This window comes from Amblyomma mixtum, chromosome 7, assembly GCF_055824585.1.
Source record: "Amblyomma mixtum isolate Tamu chromosome 7, ASM5582458v1, whole genome shotgun sequence".
Taxonomy (NCBI): Eukaryota; Metazoa; Arthropoda; class Arachnida; order Ixodida; family Ixodidae; genus Amblyomma; species Amblyomma mixtum.
The window spans coordinates 49,491,352-49,512,711 of record NC_143018.1 but is presented as its reverse complement, the minus strand read 5'-3'; the positions used below and the strand labels follow the sequence as shown (position 1 = coordinate 49,512,711).

Genomic DNA, 21,360 nt, shown 5'->3' with positions numbered 1-21,360 from the left:
GAAAATGTAACAAAACATCCGACACGGCTCTCACCCTACCGTGTTGTAATGCTCTGCCTTGTGCTTTGAACTAACAAAGGGTGCTTGCTGACCTTGTCGAAATGAGCAGGCGATTAGTTTCAGCGTCGGCCTGACTGCGTCAGTGGGTTCGGCCGAAACATGACAAGCGCTTTCCGTCGTATCTGATTCATGCGTGTCTCCGAGAGCAGACTGAGATGCTGGCCGCATTTGTTTTTCCAGTCCCGGACTACTTGCTGACAGGTCTCGGCTTCCGCTCTGACAGGAAACAACGTCATGGTCACATGACCTACTTGCCATAGGCTGCTTTCGAACTCGGCGCCAGAGCCGGGCTCCCCCTCGGTTACCGTACAAGGACGCTGTCATCTGCTAGCAGACGACGCAAGCCACGGCCACCACGACGCCGAAGCAACGCCGTGCGCTCGATCATGATACTGAGTCGATTTAAAGACTGTACTGTCAGCTTAGCGTAGGTGCATTACAGAACTCAGCTTCGGAGGTATGCTCGCCGCTACTGCTTGCGGCGAAGTTCGCACAAAGTAGCCCAACTCGTTGCGGATCGGCAGATAGACGAAAGCCTTCGCAAAAATGTTGACAACAAGCTCTATAGCTGCTCCAGTATACGAGTAGTTCACCTACGATGCTTTCAGGTAAGCGTACAGACAGCATGTCGCAAAACAAGCGAACGAGAACCTCTTGACGACACGAGCAAACAATACGCGCTCGCAGCTTCGAACGTGCGTCCGTGTGCGGTGGATTTCAAGAAAATAAACGAAGATGCAAGAACAAAAAGTATTGCGATGGCTCAGAGAGCAGCTACGGAGCTCATGTGAAGGTTTAACGCATGATATCGACCTCCAGGAACACGAAAAATACTCAAAATGCACACAGAGTCTAACTCAATATGGCTGCCAGCGCGGCGCGCAGCTATCGTCTGCTGCCTTCTCAGCAGCCCCAAGCAGCCCGCGGACTGCCATAGGCTAAAAACGAACGCGTTGCTATGGCGATGCAGGCAGGTAGGCGGAGCTTTCGGGCTGCCCGAGAAAAACAAATACCGGACTCGAGTCCGCAAGTAGTCCCGGGCAGTCCGGGACTGAAAAACAAATGCGCCCGCTGCTGTTGTTGCGACTGAGCGACGGATTGAAACGAAAGTGCACTGGCCTGCCGACTGGCTCGAGCCGAGCCACTACGGCTGCCACGTGCACATAGAGGAGAGTGGAATGATAAAAGGAAAGAGTGAAAGAAGAGACGCGCGTCGCAACAATCGCGTCTGCCGAAGCGAAGACGCTGGCTGTAACGACAAATACCCTTCCGAAGCCCAGAGATGAAGCTTTTAGCAGACATCATACACACATAACGCTCAAACGTAGACTAAGCCTTATGTCACGTTCTTCATGGCTGCCTCTATTTTTTTTTTCTCATTGCGGAGCCCGTCACGGCACAGGTTGACATCTATTCGTGTGCAAATAGCTACATGTGGCTGCCGTAAAAAGTGAGTTGAAAGCAAGCGCTCAGGGTGTTATACAGACAGAAAAAATTGCCGAGGATTTCGTTACTTCCTAATGTGAAATTTGGAAGTAACGAAATCGCTTGTTTCAGCTTTTCGATAGATTGAGGCAAACAATTTGAGCAAGGAATGTATGTACAATTACAGACAACTTGTTATTTTTCACACATTTCCCTTCTTCAAGAAACACTCCACTAACAGTTCTTGATTGTCATGAAGGAAGTTTTGTGGACGGATAAATGAATATATGCTCGACTTGCTGCACCAAAGCCTGGTTCCAAAGACGAGGTCTGCGTAAGTATTTGGCGACGTTGACACAGCTGCGGGAGCCGTTACTTGAAAGAAGAACGGGATGTTCTCCTGCATAAGTGGTAAGAAATTCCCGCTTGTCTTTAAATCTACATTAAAGTCCAGACCCACCTTGCCACCCTGGCAGGTGGCAGCGTTTCTGGCAAGGCGAAAGCATGCAGTGCACATCTCTCACTACCGCCACGTAGCTTAAAGCACGTTTGAGGTGCCCACTGTTCCAAGAGGGCAGTTATGCGCCTTCCCTCTGGTGCAGGTGTCCACCGAGATGTGGGAGACAGATACTGCGCATTTCCTTTCCTCAAAAAAATACCGAGGACACTTAGGAAATTCTAAAGTGTGCTTGGCGAAAGCCTTGTGGTCAACCCACTGCCGCTTCCCCTAACCGCTTGGCGCGGAATCACTAGGCTGTTTCGGAGCCATGCGTCTCACTCACTCGACTGCAACGAGACGTCTGACCAGTGATGCCAACTCAGGTGAACGTTTTCTCCCTAGATTCAACCTCAAAAAATCCCTAGATTGAAGAAAAATCCCTAGCCTATAATTGTTTAATTGTTAATGCGACCATTTCAGCTTTAACAAAGTCTCAGCGCAGTTCACTGTTTTGCCCATTGGTTATACATTTTGTCAGAGATAAATAAAAGCGTGTTAGCCACAATTACAGCTTTTTTCATTGTTTTTTTTTGTAGTTTTACCTTACATAGAGGGCCCACAGATGGCGCCAGCTGCTCCTTCAGCCGGCTTATCATTACGCGAAAAGAACCTGTGCAGCCCTTTGAAAAATAACTGCAGTTGATCTCAAGTTGACAGAGCTGTCATTTTCCGCTAAGCCCCGTCAACACATGAAAGTATTTTATTCAGACACCGTTAAGGGTTGTTTTAAAGATTGTTTTAAAAGGCACACAGAAAGACGAAAATGTTTGAATTCATGAAAGACCCCTTCTCGCCTCATAGAGAACATTCAGAAGCGGTGAAATGGCTTATCTTACCTCACAGTTAGTTATTAATCATAGTCGCAATCAAAGACCGTCAAATAGTTTTGGAGCTACCAAGGATTGACATAACGAGAAACTGACATAACCAAAAATGTAATCTTGTTATAGTTTTACAGCAATGATACAGATGTAGGATTGGTAATTACAAAATCAGGAAGTGATTCCTTACAAAGTTTGAAAGTCACATGGTTTCGTTTTTCCTCCCTGTGCAGCAGTCGATAATTTCGCGTTGCAGAACTGCTTTCGCCCTCTCTCGGCTAGGCAGAACATTAAAAGTAAACGAGTAGTAATTAGCATTTTTCATAGTTTTTTTTGTTCCAAGCGCAAAATAATCAGATACACCTGCCATTACGCCGCTTAGAGTAGCAATTCTACGGCCTCTCAAAATCCCTAGATTTCACAAAAAAGACGCTAGATCCCTGAAGCAAAGAAAAAACCCCTAGATCTAGGGATAAATCCCTAGGGTTGGCATCACTGCGTCTGACAAAGGAGCGGCCAGGAGCGGCGGTGGTTCTGCCACTGCCGACGCGCGCGCGATCGTTCTACCGTTACTGTGTGACGTCATGGTTGCTATGCACAGCTGCGCCCCCCACTGGCGCGTTGGTTGCTAAGGCGGAGAGGAGGTTGCGCTTTCACTTTCTCCTTTCCAAGCTCCCACTCCATTGCTTTCGCAGCTTAAAGGGTGTCCACTGCTGGTTCATCATCATCATCAAAACGTTTATTTCCACCGAAATGAGACTCCTTTTTGGACCCCCCGGCACGCAGGCCTAAGGGAGCCCTACTTACGAGCCTCGCAAACTAAGGTCTGGTGAAGACACATTGTCTCTTCACGGCCTCAGCCGCCAGGCGGATGGCTTGTTGCTGCTTAGCTGGTTACTACGGACAACGGTGACGGCGACGCCGTGAAACGCAGAAACGAGCACCGAAGAGCTGCGGTCTAAAATTTTAAATTCAGGGCACGCAGGTCTTTAGGTGCCCGCCCGATTCCACCGAACTCAGGTGTTTATGTTCGTGTCTACTTGTGTCGCATTCGCGCCAGTGTTCTTTCGCGCTCTGCCTTAAAGAAATATATACGGTACGCTTCCGTGAGATTGAACGAGCTGGAGGCATTGTTATTGGCACAAGTTTGTCTTTTGTGGTAACAAAGTACCTCTGACCTACAGCAGTCACCGCGTGTCCGGTCGCCGTGACCTCCATCGTCAAAACGGTTAACCGCTGTGGTGTTGCAGCGAGCATCAGAAATTTTGCCACGCTTCAATATCTTGTTGACCATCCACAATCCTACTGATGCCATCGAAAGCTAGAATGACTTATTTAAAACTGCACGGTCACTTGTTAGCGCGGCTGGTTTGCCATCAGTGCAGGGCTTCAATTGTTTCGGCAAAGCCGATGCCAGTTTTTGGGCGTAGTCTGCCGTTACCCCATGAATGAACGGCTCGCGTTACGCTGAGGCGTGATCCGGGTTGTGACAAGAGCCCTAAAAGTCGCCGAACGCCACCGGCTCATGGCCACTTGATGGGGCTATAACCACAGCATCTGCTGCATTTGTCGGCGGAATTAAATTTATCCTCCTCCGGTAGGTTCCGCTGATGCGAGATCATGTAATACAATGTTGACTTGCTTACAGAAGGGGCGTTTCGGCCAAGGCATGTCAGGGCTAATGTGGCGGAAGAGTGACGCGTGAGTGTTGCAGGAGTCTCAGTATTAACAGACTTCGCGGTTCAGGCGCTCGTGAGCCCGGGAGATGCTTGTGGGTGGACGCTGCCAATTTTCCCCTATTGAGACTGCGTAGCTGTGACGCTTCAGTTTGCCTACACTGTTCACGTTAACACATGGCTGACACTAGAGCGTTGGGACTTCTTCGAAGAACCTTATCGCCACTCTCTGCCCTCACAAACTGAAAATTTTGCGGCGAAAACAGCTTCGATGCTCCAATTAACAGCATGCCCGCCTCAAAAGTATGCGTCCTCTTGGAGGTAACAAGTGACGAGAGCAAAGCAGCCATGAGTATCATGAAAATGCTTCACCAAAAAGTCTTTATAATGCCACTGCCATACCCTATCCCACTCTGAATATCAAGGATAAGTATGGCTGCCATCTTAGCCTGACTGCTCCTTTCTAAGAAAACCACTTCCTGGGCATGGCTTAAGATTCCACAGGAAGGAAACCTGGACTTCGGGAAAACGCTGGGCGGCCTCTCCTGTGGCCTCGCTGTCTCCCTTCCCCGAAGTTAACCAAGCATCAATCCTGTGGTCCACGGGGCAGGTGGTTGATATCACTCTACTTCGAGCATTTCTGGGCGCACGTCTTAGGGGGACGGTCGAAATGGCAGATCACTACACTCTAAACAAAAATTAGTAAAACGGGAGTAAGCTCTCCTCCAGCGCACTGTATAAAAGAGAGTGCTATGGAGGACAGCCTGTTCAATGTTTACTCCCATAGAAGCGTATTGTTTAGAGTAAGAAAGTTTTCTTCCACAGTAGCAGTCATTGCTAGCATCGGGTGCTCCGAAGATACGCAATGTTAATTTGTTCGCAGTGTCCATATTCAGTGCGGACAGCTTTACTGTGCAAGGTGAAGCGTATGCATGCAAACATAAGAACATTTTGAAAAGACATCGCGAAGCGGCCGGCCAAAGAATCAGCTTGTAGAACATGTATTTAGAAAAATTGAGAAACAGTTTAATATCGATATGACGCACGAATAGTAAAGCTTTATCGGAAAATAGTAAATCATTTTTAAGAACAACGTGGTCACGTAAAACACTTCCAAAGCTGAATTCAACACAGGCGTATGATCAGCCTGGTGGCACCACTCGTGCGCTCTTGCTGCAACCCCGGCAGCGATTAGCTGTGACCTGCAGCTTCACCGGAGTCGTCCTTGCTGGACTGGGCTGGAGGTGCGGACAGCCTCTCATTGAACCATTCTGCGATGTCCTTGAACCCTTGCTCCCTGATGCCGTCGGGTTCTGTCAAGATGTTGTGGTAGGCCCCTCCGTAAATCTTTCGGGAAGAAAAATTGAAAGCTGGTTAGCACAAGAAATAAATAACTATAAAAGCTCAGAAGCGAACATTAATACTGCCTACACTTTTGGCCGTAATTCAGACTGCCCATGAAACGTTTTTATGCGAAGCATATTACTAGAGCTACGCTACAGCCCGTCGAGCGCGGCGCTGGAGCTACCATTGACCTTTAGCGTGACCACGTGACACCACACGTGACAACATGACGTCACAGCAGAGGAGAGATGGGCTGCCGGCTCGCGCGGTCGGCCGCGGCGGTGGAGGCTCCACATCAGAGGCGCTGCAGCTGACCACGTGACGCTACAGCAGCGGTATAAAGCTGAGCTTGCCTCGCTCTCCGGGCACTTGCGAGGCGGCCAGGTGTTGGGATGCCGCCTAGAAGCAGGGCTGATTTGAACGAGAAGCGAAAGCTTCAGCGTGCCACAGAGACCGATGAAGAGCGGGATGAACGTCAACCAAGGAAAGCCATGTATTACCAAGCCTAGCCATCAATATGCTTGGCATCTGACTAGGCTTAACCTGAGCTAAGCCTCAGCCATTTTTTCTACACAGCTGCTTTGCCACATGCCATTGGCCTGCACTGACACATGGTGCTGATAGGCCTAATCCAAGTGTGCTTGAAAGTGAGGACATTTCCGTAAATTTCCAGATTGTGGGGGTGGAAAGCTATCGCTGTTAGCTGGTCTGGTCGGAGGGGGAGGAAAAGGTTTTAAAACATTTAATAACACACATGGAAAAATAAATAAACACTGGAAGGAGAGTGTTGTGACGGCCTTAATTTCGCTTACCGCAGTTCTTGCGCAGCAACTGAAGTGCTGATGAAGTTCAGTAAAGACCGATTCACACGACGGTCCGTTCGACCGCGGCCCACGGCCTGGTCAGCGCGCCTCTCAGTGTGCTCAAGCATGAGCACGTGATGCGCGGGCCGCGGACGAAGGGACCGTCGTGTGAATTGGCCCTAATAAGGCAGTTGGCTTCCGATGAGTAAGAATATTTATCCTGCTCACATAAGCGTTGCCTATAGGTTGGCTGCACGCGTGTTTAGAAATAATTGCGCAGAGGAAAAGTGATTTTATGGGGGTTTAACGTCCTAAAGTGGCTGAGGCTAGGACGGACACCGTAGCGAAGGGCGCCGGAAATTTCGACCAATTATGGTTGTTTAACGTGCACTGGCATCGCACAGTACACGGGCCTCTGTTTGACCTTGAAAACAGCCTTGAACTGAAACCGAAGTAAAGCGTGCGTTAGGATTAAAAATGTTTAACGGCGTGGGAATCCCGGCTGGAGAAGCAGCATGACACTTGCTAGGGTTTGAAATGTGAAATGAGCAGAGAGGTCTTCGAGAACACATCCTGTCACAATTGGCCTAACCAAGCTAAATAGTCTTGTATGTTTTGTTCGTTAATCGTGTTTCATACTTTTTGACGGCAGGCATAGATTCTGGCATGGTCTCGCAAACTAAGGTTTTACGTACGGTTTTGCCTCAGCTATAAGTGTTCGGAACAGGTTGAGACACATCGTGTGACTTACCATGTCTCACGCCCTTTGACCTGTTTGGGTGCTATAAGGAGGCTGGAAATGCTGTCACTCCTCGAAGGACAGCAGTAAAAATCCATGAATTAAAGCAGGAGAAAGTTAATTTCTAGCAGCCCAAATATTTAAAGTGCAACACTGACGAACGCACTTCAAGGCCATGCTCATAATTCAACTCGAATAACTGCGTTTAGCACCCCTATTTGAGCCTGATGAACATAGACAATAACGTGCATAGTGCACAGGAGACAATTTATAGTACCTTTATCTTCTTGTGAATACTCGGGAACGCTTGGAAGAACGACTTCATTGCGTCAACGTCGCATATCTTGTCTTCACAGGCGACTTGAAGGAAGATGGGCACGCGGATCAGGCTGATGTTGGCACGGAAGTGCTGCGATAAACGGAATGTTGGTTTGGCTTATCTTGTGAAGATTAAAAAACCTCAACACTTCCATGTGACGTCCTGAGGGCGCCAAGGACTGCTGCGAGGGTAGGGCATGTGGTCGCCACCTACTCTCAGACCTGCACCATCGGGACCGATCTGCGCATGCACAGTGGGGGCTCGCGATAAGGGGTAGCTTCACGCGGTATATGGTGCAACACTACTATTGACACTTTTTGGAATCGGCACAAGCAATTGCAAACAAGAGCTCCTACCTATAGCGAAATATAGCGCGATGTAGGCGCATTTTATATTGTTAAGGTTCGTAGTTAAAGTTGCCACAGCGCATAAGATTACTTTCATCCGTAGTCTTATGCCCAGACTTTTTGGCAAGCAGTGATTGCATCCACAGTTCAGCTACACAAAAGAAAGGGAAAAACTCTACTCGCGTGAGTATTTTGTTTGTTGGGTTTAATGGCTCATAGGCGGCTAGGGCTATCATGCGCCAGGCTTAAGGAACAGGAACATTATTCTGGAGTGTATGTAAAAAAGTTCGATGCTCACCACATAAATTACCACAGCAATTCTATCTACTGTTTTGGAAAGCAGTGAAACGCACGAGGTTAAAAATAATACACACATACCGCGCTAAAATGCACCGAGTCATGCACTTTGCTTTGTCACTTTGCTCCAAAAAAATATGTCTGCTATGGCGCAATATGCTGAGCCTGGAGTAAACTGATTTTGTTGAAGCCGCAAGGTGATTTCACTAGCCTATATTTAATCAGCTTCTCGAGTATTTTTTAGTTTAAATACTAGCAGTCAGATAAGTGTTAAGCTTCAAAATATTTTTACGGGCCTGCAGAGCAGTGAATATACAATAAAGAGGCGCAAGTCTACTCGTAATAGACGTTGGTGCTGCTGACGGCTCCATACGAGCCCAATGGCGGCTGCGGCGAGGCAGTTTATTTGGCCTGCTTTAGGAGTATTTGTTGCACAGACGCGACAAAAAGTCACAAGTGACGGGCCATAGGCGGTGCGGTTACGAACACGCCGATAACTAGAGCGTCACGCGTGTTCGCAAACCATGGCGCCGCATCGACTTCGCGGTGGGGTTTCGCCGCTCCGCTAGCGTTATTTTTTTTTTGTGCCAATCTTTTTTTGCTCGCGCCTGTATGTCACTGATGCAATGATCGCCTTCCCGCTGAGTCCTTGATTGCACTTCGTCGTCGCTTCTCGTGTTCCAGTTCTGCTTTGGCTTCTCGTGGCTGGGGGTGTCTGGAGGGTGGAAGCGGGTGGTACGTACACTCAGTTTCGTACGTTAGGTGAAACGCTGTGAAAGGTACGGAAGTAGTCCGCATGAAAAATTAAAGGGAGGCGTGTTATTCCGCGGTTGTTTGGTGGCCGAGTAGTCCGAGACAAGAGCAGGAAAAAGCGTGTCGGTAGCACTAAGGGCTCATTTAACCGAGCTCGTGCTATGTTCATCATACAATAGACATACAGGGAAATAATTTATTACTTATTGCGCAACATAAGGAACGAACTACTTTTTGATCGCGGACGTAGGCAGCGGAAACAAGAGCGCTAGCTTTGACAGTGTTGCACCTGATGTATGAAAATGAGCATAGGGACATCTGGAGGATGGCAGTGAGTGGCTGCTGGTGAATGTCGTTATCTGGAAAGTTAAGGTGGGCGGAAAGCAAAGGTGGGTGACAAGTGGGTGGAGTCCTTCTGTGGGGTGCAGGTGGCTGGTAGGTGGTAGGTAGAGGAATCTGGCGGGTGGCAATTGGATGGAGGACAAGGGTGGGCGGGTAGCGGTCGGAGTTTTGTGCAGGGCGGCGGCGCCACACAACCTTACATGGACAGATTCTGAACTAACGGTAACAGTAATGCAAATGCATAAAAAACATTGGTATATGGATGCCAATATTCTGAATGAATGCATGCGGTGTTCCCACACTAAAAAGGAATTCGAGGCTAAGCTTACCTCTCCGGCGCGGAGTGATGCTGCAGCCCATCCTACTGGTACGTCGCCGTGGTGTCGCAGCGGATCATGGGTCATATACTCCACCACTGCGGGATCCCGCGAAATCAGCTGTACGTCCAGAGCCCCGATGGGTACTTTGGGTAGCACACGCCCAAGCACCTTCGTCACAACCCTCTGGAAGCGGAGAGAAGCGAAAGAGGGCACGGTGCGAATAATTTCCACGATATGTTCATTTCCCGCTTCCACGTGTTCTGGATTGCCGGGTGAACAGTCAGGGCTCAAGCTTGTAAAAAAAAAAAAAAAAGATGAGTGAAGCCATAGTGGTGTACTCTGTATTAACTGGGACGACCTGGTCTTTCACTACGAATACCTTCAGTGAAAACTGAGTGTTCCACTTCGGATGTCCTTTATTAAAATCAGAGAAGACTTGCTGAAAAAAAAAAAACTCCGTTATGTGAAGCTCAAAATGCCGTAGGTTTTAAGATTCTTCAGAACGTGGATTCTGTGCACTGAAAGTGTTTATGAACAGACTGTCGCAGTGAAACCTTCCGAGGGTGCTTCACATAACTACAGCCAGTTTTGCTCGGCTCAATGCTGCTCTCCAGAAAGAAGGGAAAGCCCCGTTGTTGGATTGACACCGGGCTCCACTAAGTTGCTTTTGTGCGTGCTTAAATTCACCAAGGGAATGCATGCGAGTGTAAGTACGCTTTCAAATGTGTAACATTGAGATGGTGTATTGCAGCACGTCTATAGCACCCTTTGCTCATCATTAAGTCTGACGCTGTCGTTAATGTAACGGGGGGGGGGGGGGGGGGGGGTTACGGAGAGCGCCGAGAATGATATAGTGCATTACAGCGTGAAAGTAAAGTATAAAACGATGTAAGCGTCACAGAGTATCACTAATTTTGTTAGTGCTGCTTCAGGAACCAGTGGGTCGCGTTACGCAAATATTAGTTTAATTTCCATTTCGTTTACTGATCTGGCACTGGTCCCTGCTCCAGTCTTAAGCTAGCAGAAAAAAAATATTGCCACTTATATGCATAACGCACCTCACATTGGAAAACCAGTGGTTACGCTGACGAAGGACTGAACTGTACGACGCGTTTCAGTCGCCGGGAAGTGCTTACCGACACCGAAATCTCCTCGATAAAGAGACTGCTGTTGTTACGCGAACAATTTAAGATCTTTACATAAGGCTGCCTTAGGACGAGAATTTTCGCTGTGGGTAATGATCGTTTAAATAGTGCCCGACTCAGAGGAAAAAAATTGGCAGTGCCTTAGCTCGACTATGCCAGGATATACGTAGCGAAAGGTGAGGCATGCGACAGAGCTGGCGAGCGCAACGACGAGGCGCGCGGTGTGACGCCATGCCAGATGGTGCGGCGTCCGCTAGCTGCGGCGGTTGCTAGGCAACGGCTCAAGGTCGGTCTCTGTGCCTCCTCGGAGCACCGCCACAGCGAAATCGCAAGTTCGTGGCCAATGTAGCTTTCGCTGCAAAAGCACTCATTACTCTCACGCTGACGACGCAAAAATCCACCTCGCCTCGATGCGTTCACGTGCTCGGCTGCTCCATTCGCTCACTAAGCAGCCAAATCCTATTGAGTTAACACGCACAGAGAAATCCTGTTAAACCGTTGTCAAAGTACATGTGCAGATGGCACAGAACCCACCTTGTGTAATGGGGCGACGTCCTTGTTCGGAGCGAAGAACGGCGACATCATGGCGAGGCCGGCAAAGTAGGCAGGCCTGCTTTGCACAGCCATCGCGGCCAGCAAGCCGCCCTGAATACAGCAAGCATGATCAAACGCAAGGCTAAGCCAGCGAGTTCGGTAGCTGGTCACATTGCGAGATATTCTATGACCCATATAACTCTTAGGATGATGGAGGTGTAACCGTTGAATAGCAAAGCGGTCCAATAGGGAAGATGGATGCAGAATCGCGTATATAGGTTGTGTGCCAGTGTTCTGTACAACCAAACTAGCACAAACAAAGGTATTTAACCAAATGTTTTTCTTTTACGGAAATAATCATTGCACTGTACCTCAACTGAGCCAGTTAATTATAGCCCTTTTGAGAACTGAGCACGAGACCGGAGCTCTCGAATGGCGATAACGACTAACCTCCGTCGTAGGGAACCGATAATTCGGCACTGCGTTTGCACTAACGAAGCGCTAATGTATGGCGGCTCGGGAAAGCACCCACATCATTTGCACGAAATGAGGCCAAACTCGCTCGAAAAAAAAAAATGCGATTGTCTGGAGGCTATCTTTACCACCCGTTTAAGCGCACAGATATGAGAAAATCTGATAAAGGAAAAGAATACGGTCACTGATCAAGTCAACAAATTTTCGTCGAACTATTGATTATGAGAAAATCTGATGTCGGTGCGTTCATACTAAAGCCGATATAGGCACTACTAAATGGAAATCCGGTTTGATTCAGGCGGTTGAAGCATGAAGTAGCGCCCACGAGCGAGGTGATCTGCCACTAAGTTTTCAATGGCTCGTCGCTCCCACGATGACAGCGGTTGTTTGAGTCGGCCCGGATGTCGCTGTGATTCGACAACGGTCAGACGAGGGCAACAGACAAGCCGTTCATCGACTGGGCATATCTCAGGCGCTAATGTTGGCTTTAGCATCGAGAGTTCTTATAAATAATGCTTTGAGAGATCATGCAGGCATTAACTGCTTGGAGAATGTCAACGTGAGCTTTTGTTTTTCTAGCTGTCAAGCAATCCAATATTCATGCAACGGGTTGAGCTAAGGCAAAGCTTTCTCAGCGACAAGCAGCTCAGCTACGACTGACCATTGAGTGGCCGAAGAGGTAGACCGGCTTGCCCAAGAACTTCTCCGCCGTCGAGTCCACGTGCTGTAAGATGTCGACCAGGTACTTGTCGAACGTCTTGATGTTGGCTCGCGGACCACCGCTTTCCCCGTGGCCAACTACGAAAAGCATAAGATCTGGTCACTGGAAGCAGCATTACTGCTGGAAGAGCTCTCCCGAGGTAAAAATCACAAGGGTGGTGCCTTTCTGCTAAGCTTGACATCAAAAACTGCACGGGAAAACACCAAAACTGCCTCGAAGAAACTTGATTTAACGTCCCAAAGCGGTGCAGGCGATGAAGGACGCCGTAGTGGAGGACTCGTAGAACATTTCAACCTCCTCGGGTTGGTTAATGCGTACTGACATCGCCCAGTACAGGGGTATTCTCTAGCATTTCGCCTACATCGTAATGAGACAGCCGCGGCCTGGAGTGAACCCGAGTCTTCCGGGTCATCAGCCGAACACCATAACCACTGAGCCGTGAATGAAGTTGAGTTTACTAGCTAGCTCAAGCCAAAATCTTGAATAATGCGCTCACCATGATTTAGAAACTTGAGCGATGTCGAAGAAGCAAAAGACCGCACAAACACCGCTTTTTCGTGAACCTGCACCGACAAACTACGAGAATGATCGTCTTTCATTGGGGCGATAAATTTATACCCTGCTGCACTAAAGATAACCTGCTAAGATTCTTTGTGGCCCTTTCTATAGTTCCTGCCATGGAGCCCCATGTTTTCCTTTTCTGGGCTGACGACGTAGATTAGAAATAAGAAGGCAGGCATGCAACTCGTCATTGGCTCACCCAAGTCCTGGGAAAAGACGTAGCAGCCCTCTCCGACGAGGGCGCGGGCCAGGATGTCGTAAAAGGGAACGTGGCAGTGCTCCACGTAGCCATGGCACATGAACACGAGCGCCTTCCAGGCACTGCAGGAGATGAATGCGCTTACTTACAGCATGATTCGGACTTAAGTGTCCGTCGTCATTACAGCACATTTTACGCAGAGTGGGATCAAGTCCCCCACTGATGAATGGGCTTGTCTAGTAAACAACATAAGCCGTGTGCGCCTTATCGCCACAAATTTATTATCGGGCCCTTTGGTTATCTTTATAGCGACCACATCGCAACAGGATGATTGCAAGGCGGAATTTGGGACCTTGTCGAAGAGGTACTGAGATATAATTCAGCAGAGTAGAAATTGGGGCCTGTTGGCCCCACTTTGTCTTTTTTTTTGCGCTCTAACTTCCTCATCATGAGGTACTGAGAACCCACTAACATATATGAATATTCCAGATGTACAGCCTTTGTCAAAAGCGGAGCCCAGGGGGTTTGCTTGTGAAGCACACTGTCTGGTTCGTAGTGCATCTCCAGCGCTCCAAATATGCTGAAGGTAAGAAGATTTCTGGTCCTGCCTCCTCCAATGGGTAGGACTACCACGAATGTTACAGAAGTCCCACTGCGAGACTTAGAAGCAAACCCCCTGGGCTCTAAACTTTTGACAAAGGCTGTACAAGCACCTGTCGTAGGTTCAGCACTTCGGTCCGCTCAAAATGGCACGCCCTTTGTCGGTGGTCCCCCTGCGAGCCTGAGGTAAAAAATTGGCTGGTGGTTAACTCTGGCTACCCAAATGGTCCTGCGAAAGCTAGAGTCTAGCCGACTCGTCGCTCTCAATGCCTCGCCTCCCGCTACGCCGAACCGTATATATACACACACACATTGCGACACCTCTCCTCTACAGCGCATGCACACAACTAGCGAAGCGAGCGGCAGCGGCTCCGCGCTAGGCGCGACGGTGGATCGTCGGTGCAGGTGGCATGCCGAGCGGCGGCGCGCCGACAGCTGCGGCGGTTGCTAAGTGACGGCTCAACGTCAGAGCACGGCCACGGCCGTCGGCGCCCTTACGCGACGAGGCGCACTGGCTGGCGTAGTGTTGCTTTCGCAACAAAAACAGTCTAGGTACGGCCTTAGTAAAAGATTGCAGCATAAGCTCGATCAGACGAGCGCGCAGCAAGCCAAAGCGGGAGATCCGAGTCTGGATTCAGCTAAAAGGCCGCAGCCTATCGCAATGTCATCGGGTAATGGCTGCTAAGCAACCTACAAATTTTCGAGCGCCGTTATGTATCGTTGTAGGTGTTCCATCATGCCGGTAACTGCGCCATCAAACACAACCCACATTCATGGCAAGCATGTACGGCGTTCCTGTGCTGAGCACTATACAAGGGCCCAGCACGCAAGTAATGGCGAGGGCATTTCCGACATGCATAAGGAAGCGACCGCTGCTGTGGCTGTAACTCAAGCGAGAAGAATTAAGGCACGAGCTGGAGTCTAGGCGACTTAACAAATACGATCGAGTTCATAGCGCTGGCAGCGGAATGAGTGGTTCGGGACAAGAGAACCCAAGTGTATATTGTTGATTTGCTTCAATCTGGCCTCGCGTGTCCGCTGTCCTATCGAGACCTGCCACAGAGGACAAGACACTCGTCTAAAGCACGAACTGCGTGCACCGGGCCGCTCTGGGCTACGCGCGCGACATCTAGCGATAATACCAGATTCGAGACGAGCTGTGTGCCGTGTGTGGAAAACTGATAGTGTTACCCGCATTTTCTCGGCTTGCTGACTGCCCCGGCTTCACCATCTCGTTTCGCCGTCAGAAGCACTATCTGCGGTGCCAGCTGCAAAATAAAAACCAGGCGGCTGTGCGCAAGATGCTTGGAGTTTTTTTTTTCAGAGCGAAAGGTGGCTTCAAAACCGAAGCTGCGAAAAACCTTTTGACCGCTGAAGCCTGATCGTGAATTAACCTCAGCCAAAGTAAAGTAAGTAGATTAAATAAATACCGCGGCAACGTTTCGAGCCCGCGGCGGCGCGAACCTATGACCGCTGGCGTGAGCATGAGAGCACTGTGGCATTGCCGCAGCCGGCTACGCCTCGGGTAAAACTACAACACACTCACGCTGTGCATTGCACGTAGTCATCAAGTAATACTATCGAACTCTTAACGTTGCCAGACGTCTCTACGACCCGGCAAGCCAAAACCATGAGCCAACCAGGCTTGAGACTCATTCACTCGTCAACTCGGTTTAGCTACGTAAAAATTCATGGTTGAAAAACGGCGCAGAAAAGACTAGACACAACCTCGCCCAACTTAACGTTCTACTACTTAAAAAGACGACCACGCTTTTTCTATTTTCCTGTGGGCAAGCTCTGGCGCGTTACAGATTTTATAGCAACATGGTTCTGCCGATACACTGCAATGGCATGGTGAACGCGCGCATTAAATTTCCGTGCGGAGCTTTGCGGCCTTCAGCGAGTACCATAGTAATACGAATGCATGTCATTGTTCAGGCAGCCTGGCGACTCAAATGCGCGGAGCGCGCTTCTGACGACAGAAGCAGGTGGCAAAGCCATGGTAGCCAGCGAGCCGCGAAAGACGGGCGACACCATCAGTTTGGATACAGTAGTAGTCATGCGGTGGTTTTTGGACGGGAGCAGCGGGAAGCTGTGTTCCGTGCGCTTTTCGAGACCCGAGGACAGGGCCAGTTCACAAACCATTTGTTTGTTCTTTTCAGGAGATGGTGATTTTTGGCGTGGCGGGTTCTAGCGCATTTAGACAGACTAGACGGTGAAGATGAACCAGAGTTTGCACGTAAAAATTTGCGAGGACACTTTGGCAACAAAAGTCTTGAGGCGAAAGGCTAGAACACTATGCCGGGACGACTACCGGTGGATGTGACGTCACACCGTTCCCGTGCTATATCGATACCCAAATTCTACATCTTTCGAGGATCTTAAGTGATCAGTGCGCTTAGATTTTTCGATCTAATTTGACACAAACCCGACGTTTTTTCGACCATTCTGTGACAATTTTCACTATGCCGTGACGACTTCCGGTAGATGCGACGTCACACCGGTCCCGTGGCTATATCGATGCCCGTGCTATTTCAACTTATTTTCAACATTTTTGGATATGCTCATGCACTCAAGACAAGCCATCGCAGAGTATGCAGCTCTCTACAAAATCTCAGTGGGAGGCCGCGCTGCTCAGCTCGGGCCCGGAAGTTCAACTTCGGGTAACAGAGCGAGCCGAAGAGGTCGCCGAACGACATCGTCGGTCGGGCACCTGGCGTCCGGCCTAGAAGAGCCCACCGCCGGGAGGGGAACATCACCCCCATCCGCGCCTAAGACTTCTTTAATAAAGTTTACCTCCTCCTCCTAAAATTAACTAATTAACCTACAGTCGTCAAACTTTGCTTTTAGGTTCATGATTTCCTCCTATCTGAAGCAACCACAGGTTTTCTTCTATATTTTTTAATTCCCGAGTTAAATGCGTGTGACACGGTTTATTAACTGATGGACAGCAGTATGAGTCATTAAAGGCTTTCTCCTTAAAACATCAGCAAGGCTGTTCGGAAAGGGCCTGTTGTAGCCCTCCTCTAATTCGGCCGTTGGAGACGTACAGGGTCAATCACACTTAGCGGGAACACGGCTCTGCGTGGCCACGCACGCGCGGAATGCCACTGCTTCTAACGCGGTCATGAATCAATACAGAGTGGCGCACGAGAAGAGGGACCTTGACGTGGTGCTTCATGTCATCTGCCCCTTTGCACGAGTTTGCTAGAGGCTTGGCCGTAATGGCGCTCCGCATGCGCGCAGCCACGCGAAGCCGTGTTCCCGCTAAGTGTGATTGACCCTGTACGTAGCACAATGACACCAACACTGGAGTTCCCAAGAAGCATATCGACCCTCAGAAGGTTTCAGGAACTGTGCGGATGGGCTGTTTGTCTAAACTGGAGAAAGCGCAGGTCTGGCGGAAGTAGCGGTGGTTGACACAGGAGGCATATTTCTTGCGCTCTCCGGCCTGCCCTCCCGCACGGCGCGGGTCTCTGAGGAGCACCATTTGAAATGTCGCAGTTCACTGCGTGGACCCCTCCTCCGCCCCGTCGTAGCTGCTTTGAGCGCCTCGCTGAAAACCGGGGAAGGCGTGCCGGTCACATTAACGCCCACGCCGCACTTGTCTGGAACCAGACGTTATCGCTAGATGCCGAACGACGCGTAGCCCACAGCGGCTCAGAGCAGGGAGTTCGGGCGTTCTATTAATCGTTTTGCCCTGCCTAGGTACACGTCAACTGCGAAGGCCTAGCATTTCCAGTTTTATTACGCTCCCGCGGTGCTTGAGGCGAATTGCAAGGCATGAAAATTTACCCCCGCATATGACTAGTTTGCAAGAAGTGGACGGTAAAACTGACGTGCTACTTTCCTTGGTTTCATGGAAGAAATAGAGGCCAAGTCTCAATCTCGCACTGACTGCACGCAAAAAATATTTCGGCAAAATATAAACTACGCGTGGCAATTGGCATGTCAGGCGGCTGCAGTGCTTCCAAAAAGATGCTAGTTTCACGCAGCCGGCGTTATCTCCCTAGGAGCACGCGGTGCGCTCATTTTTTTTTTTCCCCCATCATTGGACAGGTCGGCACAATTCGAGGCCAACTGCTAGAACGTGAAGTGGCAACTGCCGTTACGGTGAGAACGCGAGGGAGTTCCTTTCGACACTACCATGATGCAATAAAAAAAACACTTGTTATCGAGAAAAGATTTGTCGCAGATTCCGAGGATTGTAGTAGGCGACATGGGCCACTTAAAAGACAGGCGCAGCTGTGTTTACGGTAACTTATCAGGTGACTTGGAGTTTCGCTTTCTCCGAAAATGGTGACTGACGCCCAATTAGAACAAAAAGCTGTGGCAATACGCACTACAGCCGCTAAAGTTATAATTGAAATTGGGTTTTGCGTTTCCCGTGTAACTCGCGTTGTGGGACAATGAATTATCGCTGTGCCTCCGTCGGTTATGGAACACACGGTAGGGCTTCAGGGTATGTGTAGTCACATCCAGCCGTTGGTACTCAATGAAACAATTCGAACACATTTGGGTGACACCCCCCGCCTGCTGATCACAAACTTCACCAATTATTTCGTAAAATATTTAAAGCAGCTTACCTTTGAGGAACTTGAGGGACCCATGCCTTGGTGACGATAGAATGGCCATCGGCGTTGGTGAAAGAGCCGCGTTCAATGTCGAAGCCATCACGAGAAGCGATTTCGACGGGTACCTCCGGCCAGCTCATCTTCGTGTCTCTTGCTAGGCGACCTGCAGTGCTCAGGAGGCGGTGCAACTGTTGCCCTGCGGGCCTAAAAACTGCAGCTCTGAACCACATGAGTGCCGACAAAAGCACGGCGAATTTCTAAGCGATTGGAGGCGCGGGCGTAGCTGATAAGTGCTCCTGGCCGCTCGTCGTAGCCCAGCTGACTAGCTGACGCACGCCACGTGTGACTTCGCCAGAGCTCGGAAGCTGATACCTATAAGCGCAGGTAGGTGGCGTAGCGAAACACGGAGGGCGCTGCGACTCTCCTCATGCCACTCAGTCCGCCAAGTGGCGAGCGTGTGAAACGTGTCTGGAAACTGTGCCTATCGGAGTCCTGGACTGAGGACCCGCCTACAAGGACCGGTCCGCGGTCACACTTCCATTTCATTAAGTAAAAGTTTTTAACCTCCACCACCACCTGGTGCTTCAGTGCCTGAGGTTGCCCCGTCGCCCAAGAGAGGGCGTCACATTTCCACACTATCTTGGATTCGATACGTGCCTGTTAAGCAGACGCTGCACTAAGGCTACTTATAATTTAAGGCTAGGCTTCAAATCTGGTAGAAAGGGAACCAGCAGTCACTAACATGACTTTTTCTTTTGTGTTATGACTATCTTGAATGTTTTTCTTTTCTTCTGTTTTTTTCCCGTCTCGCCATAATGAATCTGACCCCCTGTTTCAAAAGGACAAGCCATCATCATTATCATCGGTGGCCTGAAAAATCTTGCTCCTCCCAATAGACTGCGTGTTGTGCTGTTGTGGTTGTTGTCCTCAAAATAATGGCGCGTACCCACTGTGGGGGATTGGCGAATACAGAGGCGCTTTGATCGGAACAGGAAACTTCATTCGTGCCTTTTGCAGCTTTCGTCTCAGATTTATGAAAAATATGGACTATGTCCAGTGAAACATAAGAAATTATGGCTGAGGTGTAGCCAATGAGTTCTAGTCGCATGGAAGTTCTAGCCAAAACGGAGCGCGTGAAAAGTATTGGTTTTCTGGCTGGCAGAATTGTCACTGAATAATGTTTTTGCTAGCACTGTTCACTTCGAAGCGCACTGTACAGCGCTTTCAACTTCAAGGGCTCACACTTCCCGAGGCCATCATCATAATCAATGAGAACATGCTAGCTACGAATAAAAATAACAAGCCTATCATTAAAGCTTAGTGTCTATGGCGTTCGGCTGCTTATTTCAAGGTCGCGGGAATGAGCCACTTGCAGCGGCCACAGTTCGAACGAGCGAAAGTGCAAACTCCCTTCCGTGCTGAGGGTCGTCTATGCACGTGAAAGAACCGCAGGTGGCCGAAAATATTCAGGGGGCGCTTTGTTGACCTAAAGTGCTGTGCGTCGGAAGCCTTAAGCGCGATGGTGCTGCTTGTGTCACTGATGTGGGGTTAAGATGTTAAGCTTCGCCTCCAAGAGTGGAACGCGACAGCGTCTTGCAACGCTACCAGGGAGTCCACAGAACGCCATCGCCCGTTGGGCTCTACGCCTTGCTTGTCTGTAAATTGGTTTTTGAGGAAAGGAAATTATCTGTCTCGCATATCTCGATGGACACCTGGACCTCGCCGTAACGGGAAGGGAGGAAGATGGGAGTGTACGAAGACACCGTATTTACTAGACGCGCCTTTTGTTCATTCCAAACCATCGAGCTGGCATGGCGGAGGGGTAGCGTGCTCGTCTCGCACTCCGGAGGCCCTGGTTCGATTCCCCAACTGGACCAATTTCCTAATCGGTTTTATTTATATAGCTGGTCTGACTAGAAAGGTTAATTAGGCTACTTGGTCAATTAAGCAATTAACTAACCTCGGTCACACTTACTTGGAGCATCACTATATCATCCCTTTAATTGGTTGCATGGTTACTAGCCAAAGTACAATTGGCCCGTTTGAAATTCGCGCACTGTGACGTCAAGACCATTTCGACCAATTTCGACCATTTCGACCCTACGACGTCTTGCTTAGACAATGGGTAGATTCCGGGTGTTACAGGGAGCGGTGGGTAACTCAAGGAGATCAGTGCAGCTTTTTTTCATGCCCATTCCGATGTAATTTATGAGTAGGAAAATAAATTCAAATGAAATGAAACCCGCGGGAAGGACTCAGCTTTTCTGCTCCATAGTTTCTAGAAGTGCCACGTGCCTCAAGACTTAGGTCAAATTCGTGCACTTATTTCCACCAGGCAATCTAATGTGAGGCCATAAGGAACTGGTATACCTGTCCCGCTGCCTTTTCCCTTTTCTGGTAGACATATCGTCAGTTTCCGAAGTGCTCATTTGTTCCCTGTAGGTAGAAGGATTTTCGGCTATTAGAATGGCACAAGGTATAAGGTGAAAGGCAACCTTGTACCACCGTGACCAATGAATCGGAGTCGTGGAAACGAGCAATACATGTCGTTTTGGTGTGCTAGTCCTACGGCCACCGAAACATTCTTTTCCTGCAAGCGTCGAAATGAAAAGCTTGCGGATTGGTGTACTATTGCGAATGGGCGGATCATCGCAAGCAAAGTCATTATTTTTAGAGCCACAGCTCTACTAATTGCGAATCTCGAGTTTCAGTTCGGTAGTTCGTCTGAGTTTGAAATGTTTATAGCATATACACCAAGGTAGATGTACTATGGTAGCGTAGGCTGCATAGAAGCCCATACGTTCAAA

General features: G+C 49.3%; 1 protein-coding gene across 2 annotated transcripts; it reads right to left on the bottom strand.

The window, feature by feature from the left end:
• Positions 1–5,485: 5,485 nt before the first annotated feature.
• On the bottom strand, positions 5,486–18,904 carry LOC149336027 (monoglyceride lipase-like). Of its 2 annotated transcripts, XM_089554644.1 has the most exons (7): positions 18,566–18,904; positions 13,380–13,501; positions 12,560–12,696; positions 11,425–11,535; positions 9,755–9,928; positions 7,645–7,776; positions 5,486–5,828 (listed from the first exon to the last, which is right to left on the bottom strand). In XM_089554644.1, exons 1-7 carry the CDS (start codon positions 18,781–18,783, stop codon positions 5,673–5,675), a joined length of 1,050 nt encoding a protein of 349 aa, XP_089410770.1. In that variant the 5' UTR covers positions 18,784–18,904; the 3' UTR covers positions 5,486–5,672. The 2 variants fall into 2 exon arrangements, with proteins under 2 accessions (XP_089410770.1, XP_089410771.1); XM_089554645.1 differs by lacking the exon at positions 11,425–11,535.
• Positions 18,905–21,360: the final 2,456 nt, after the last annotated feature.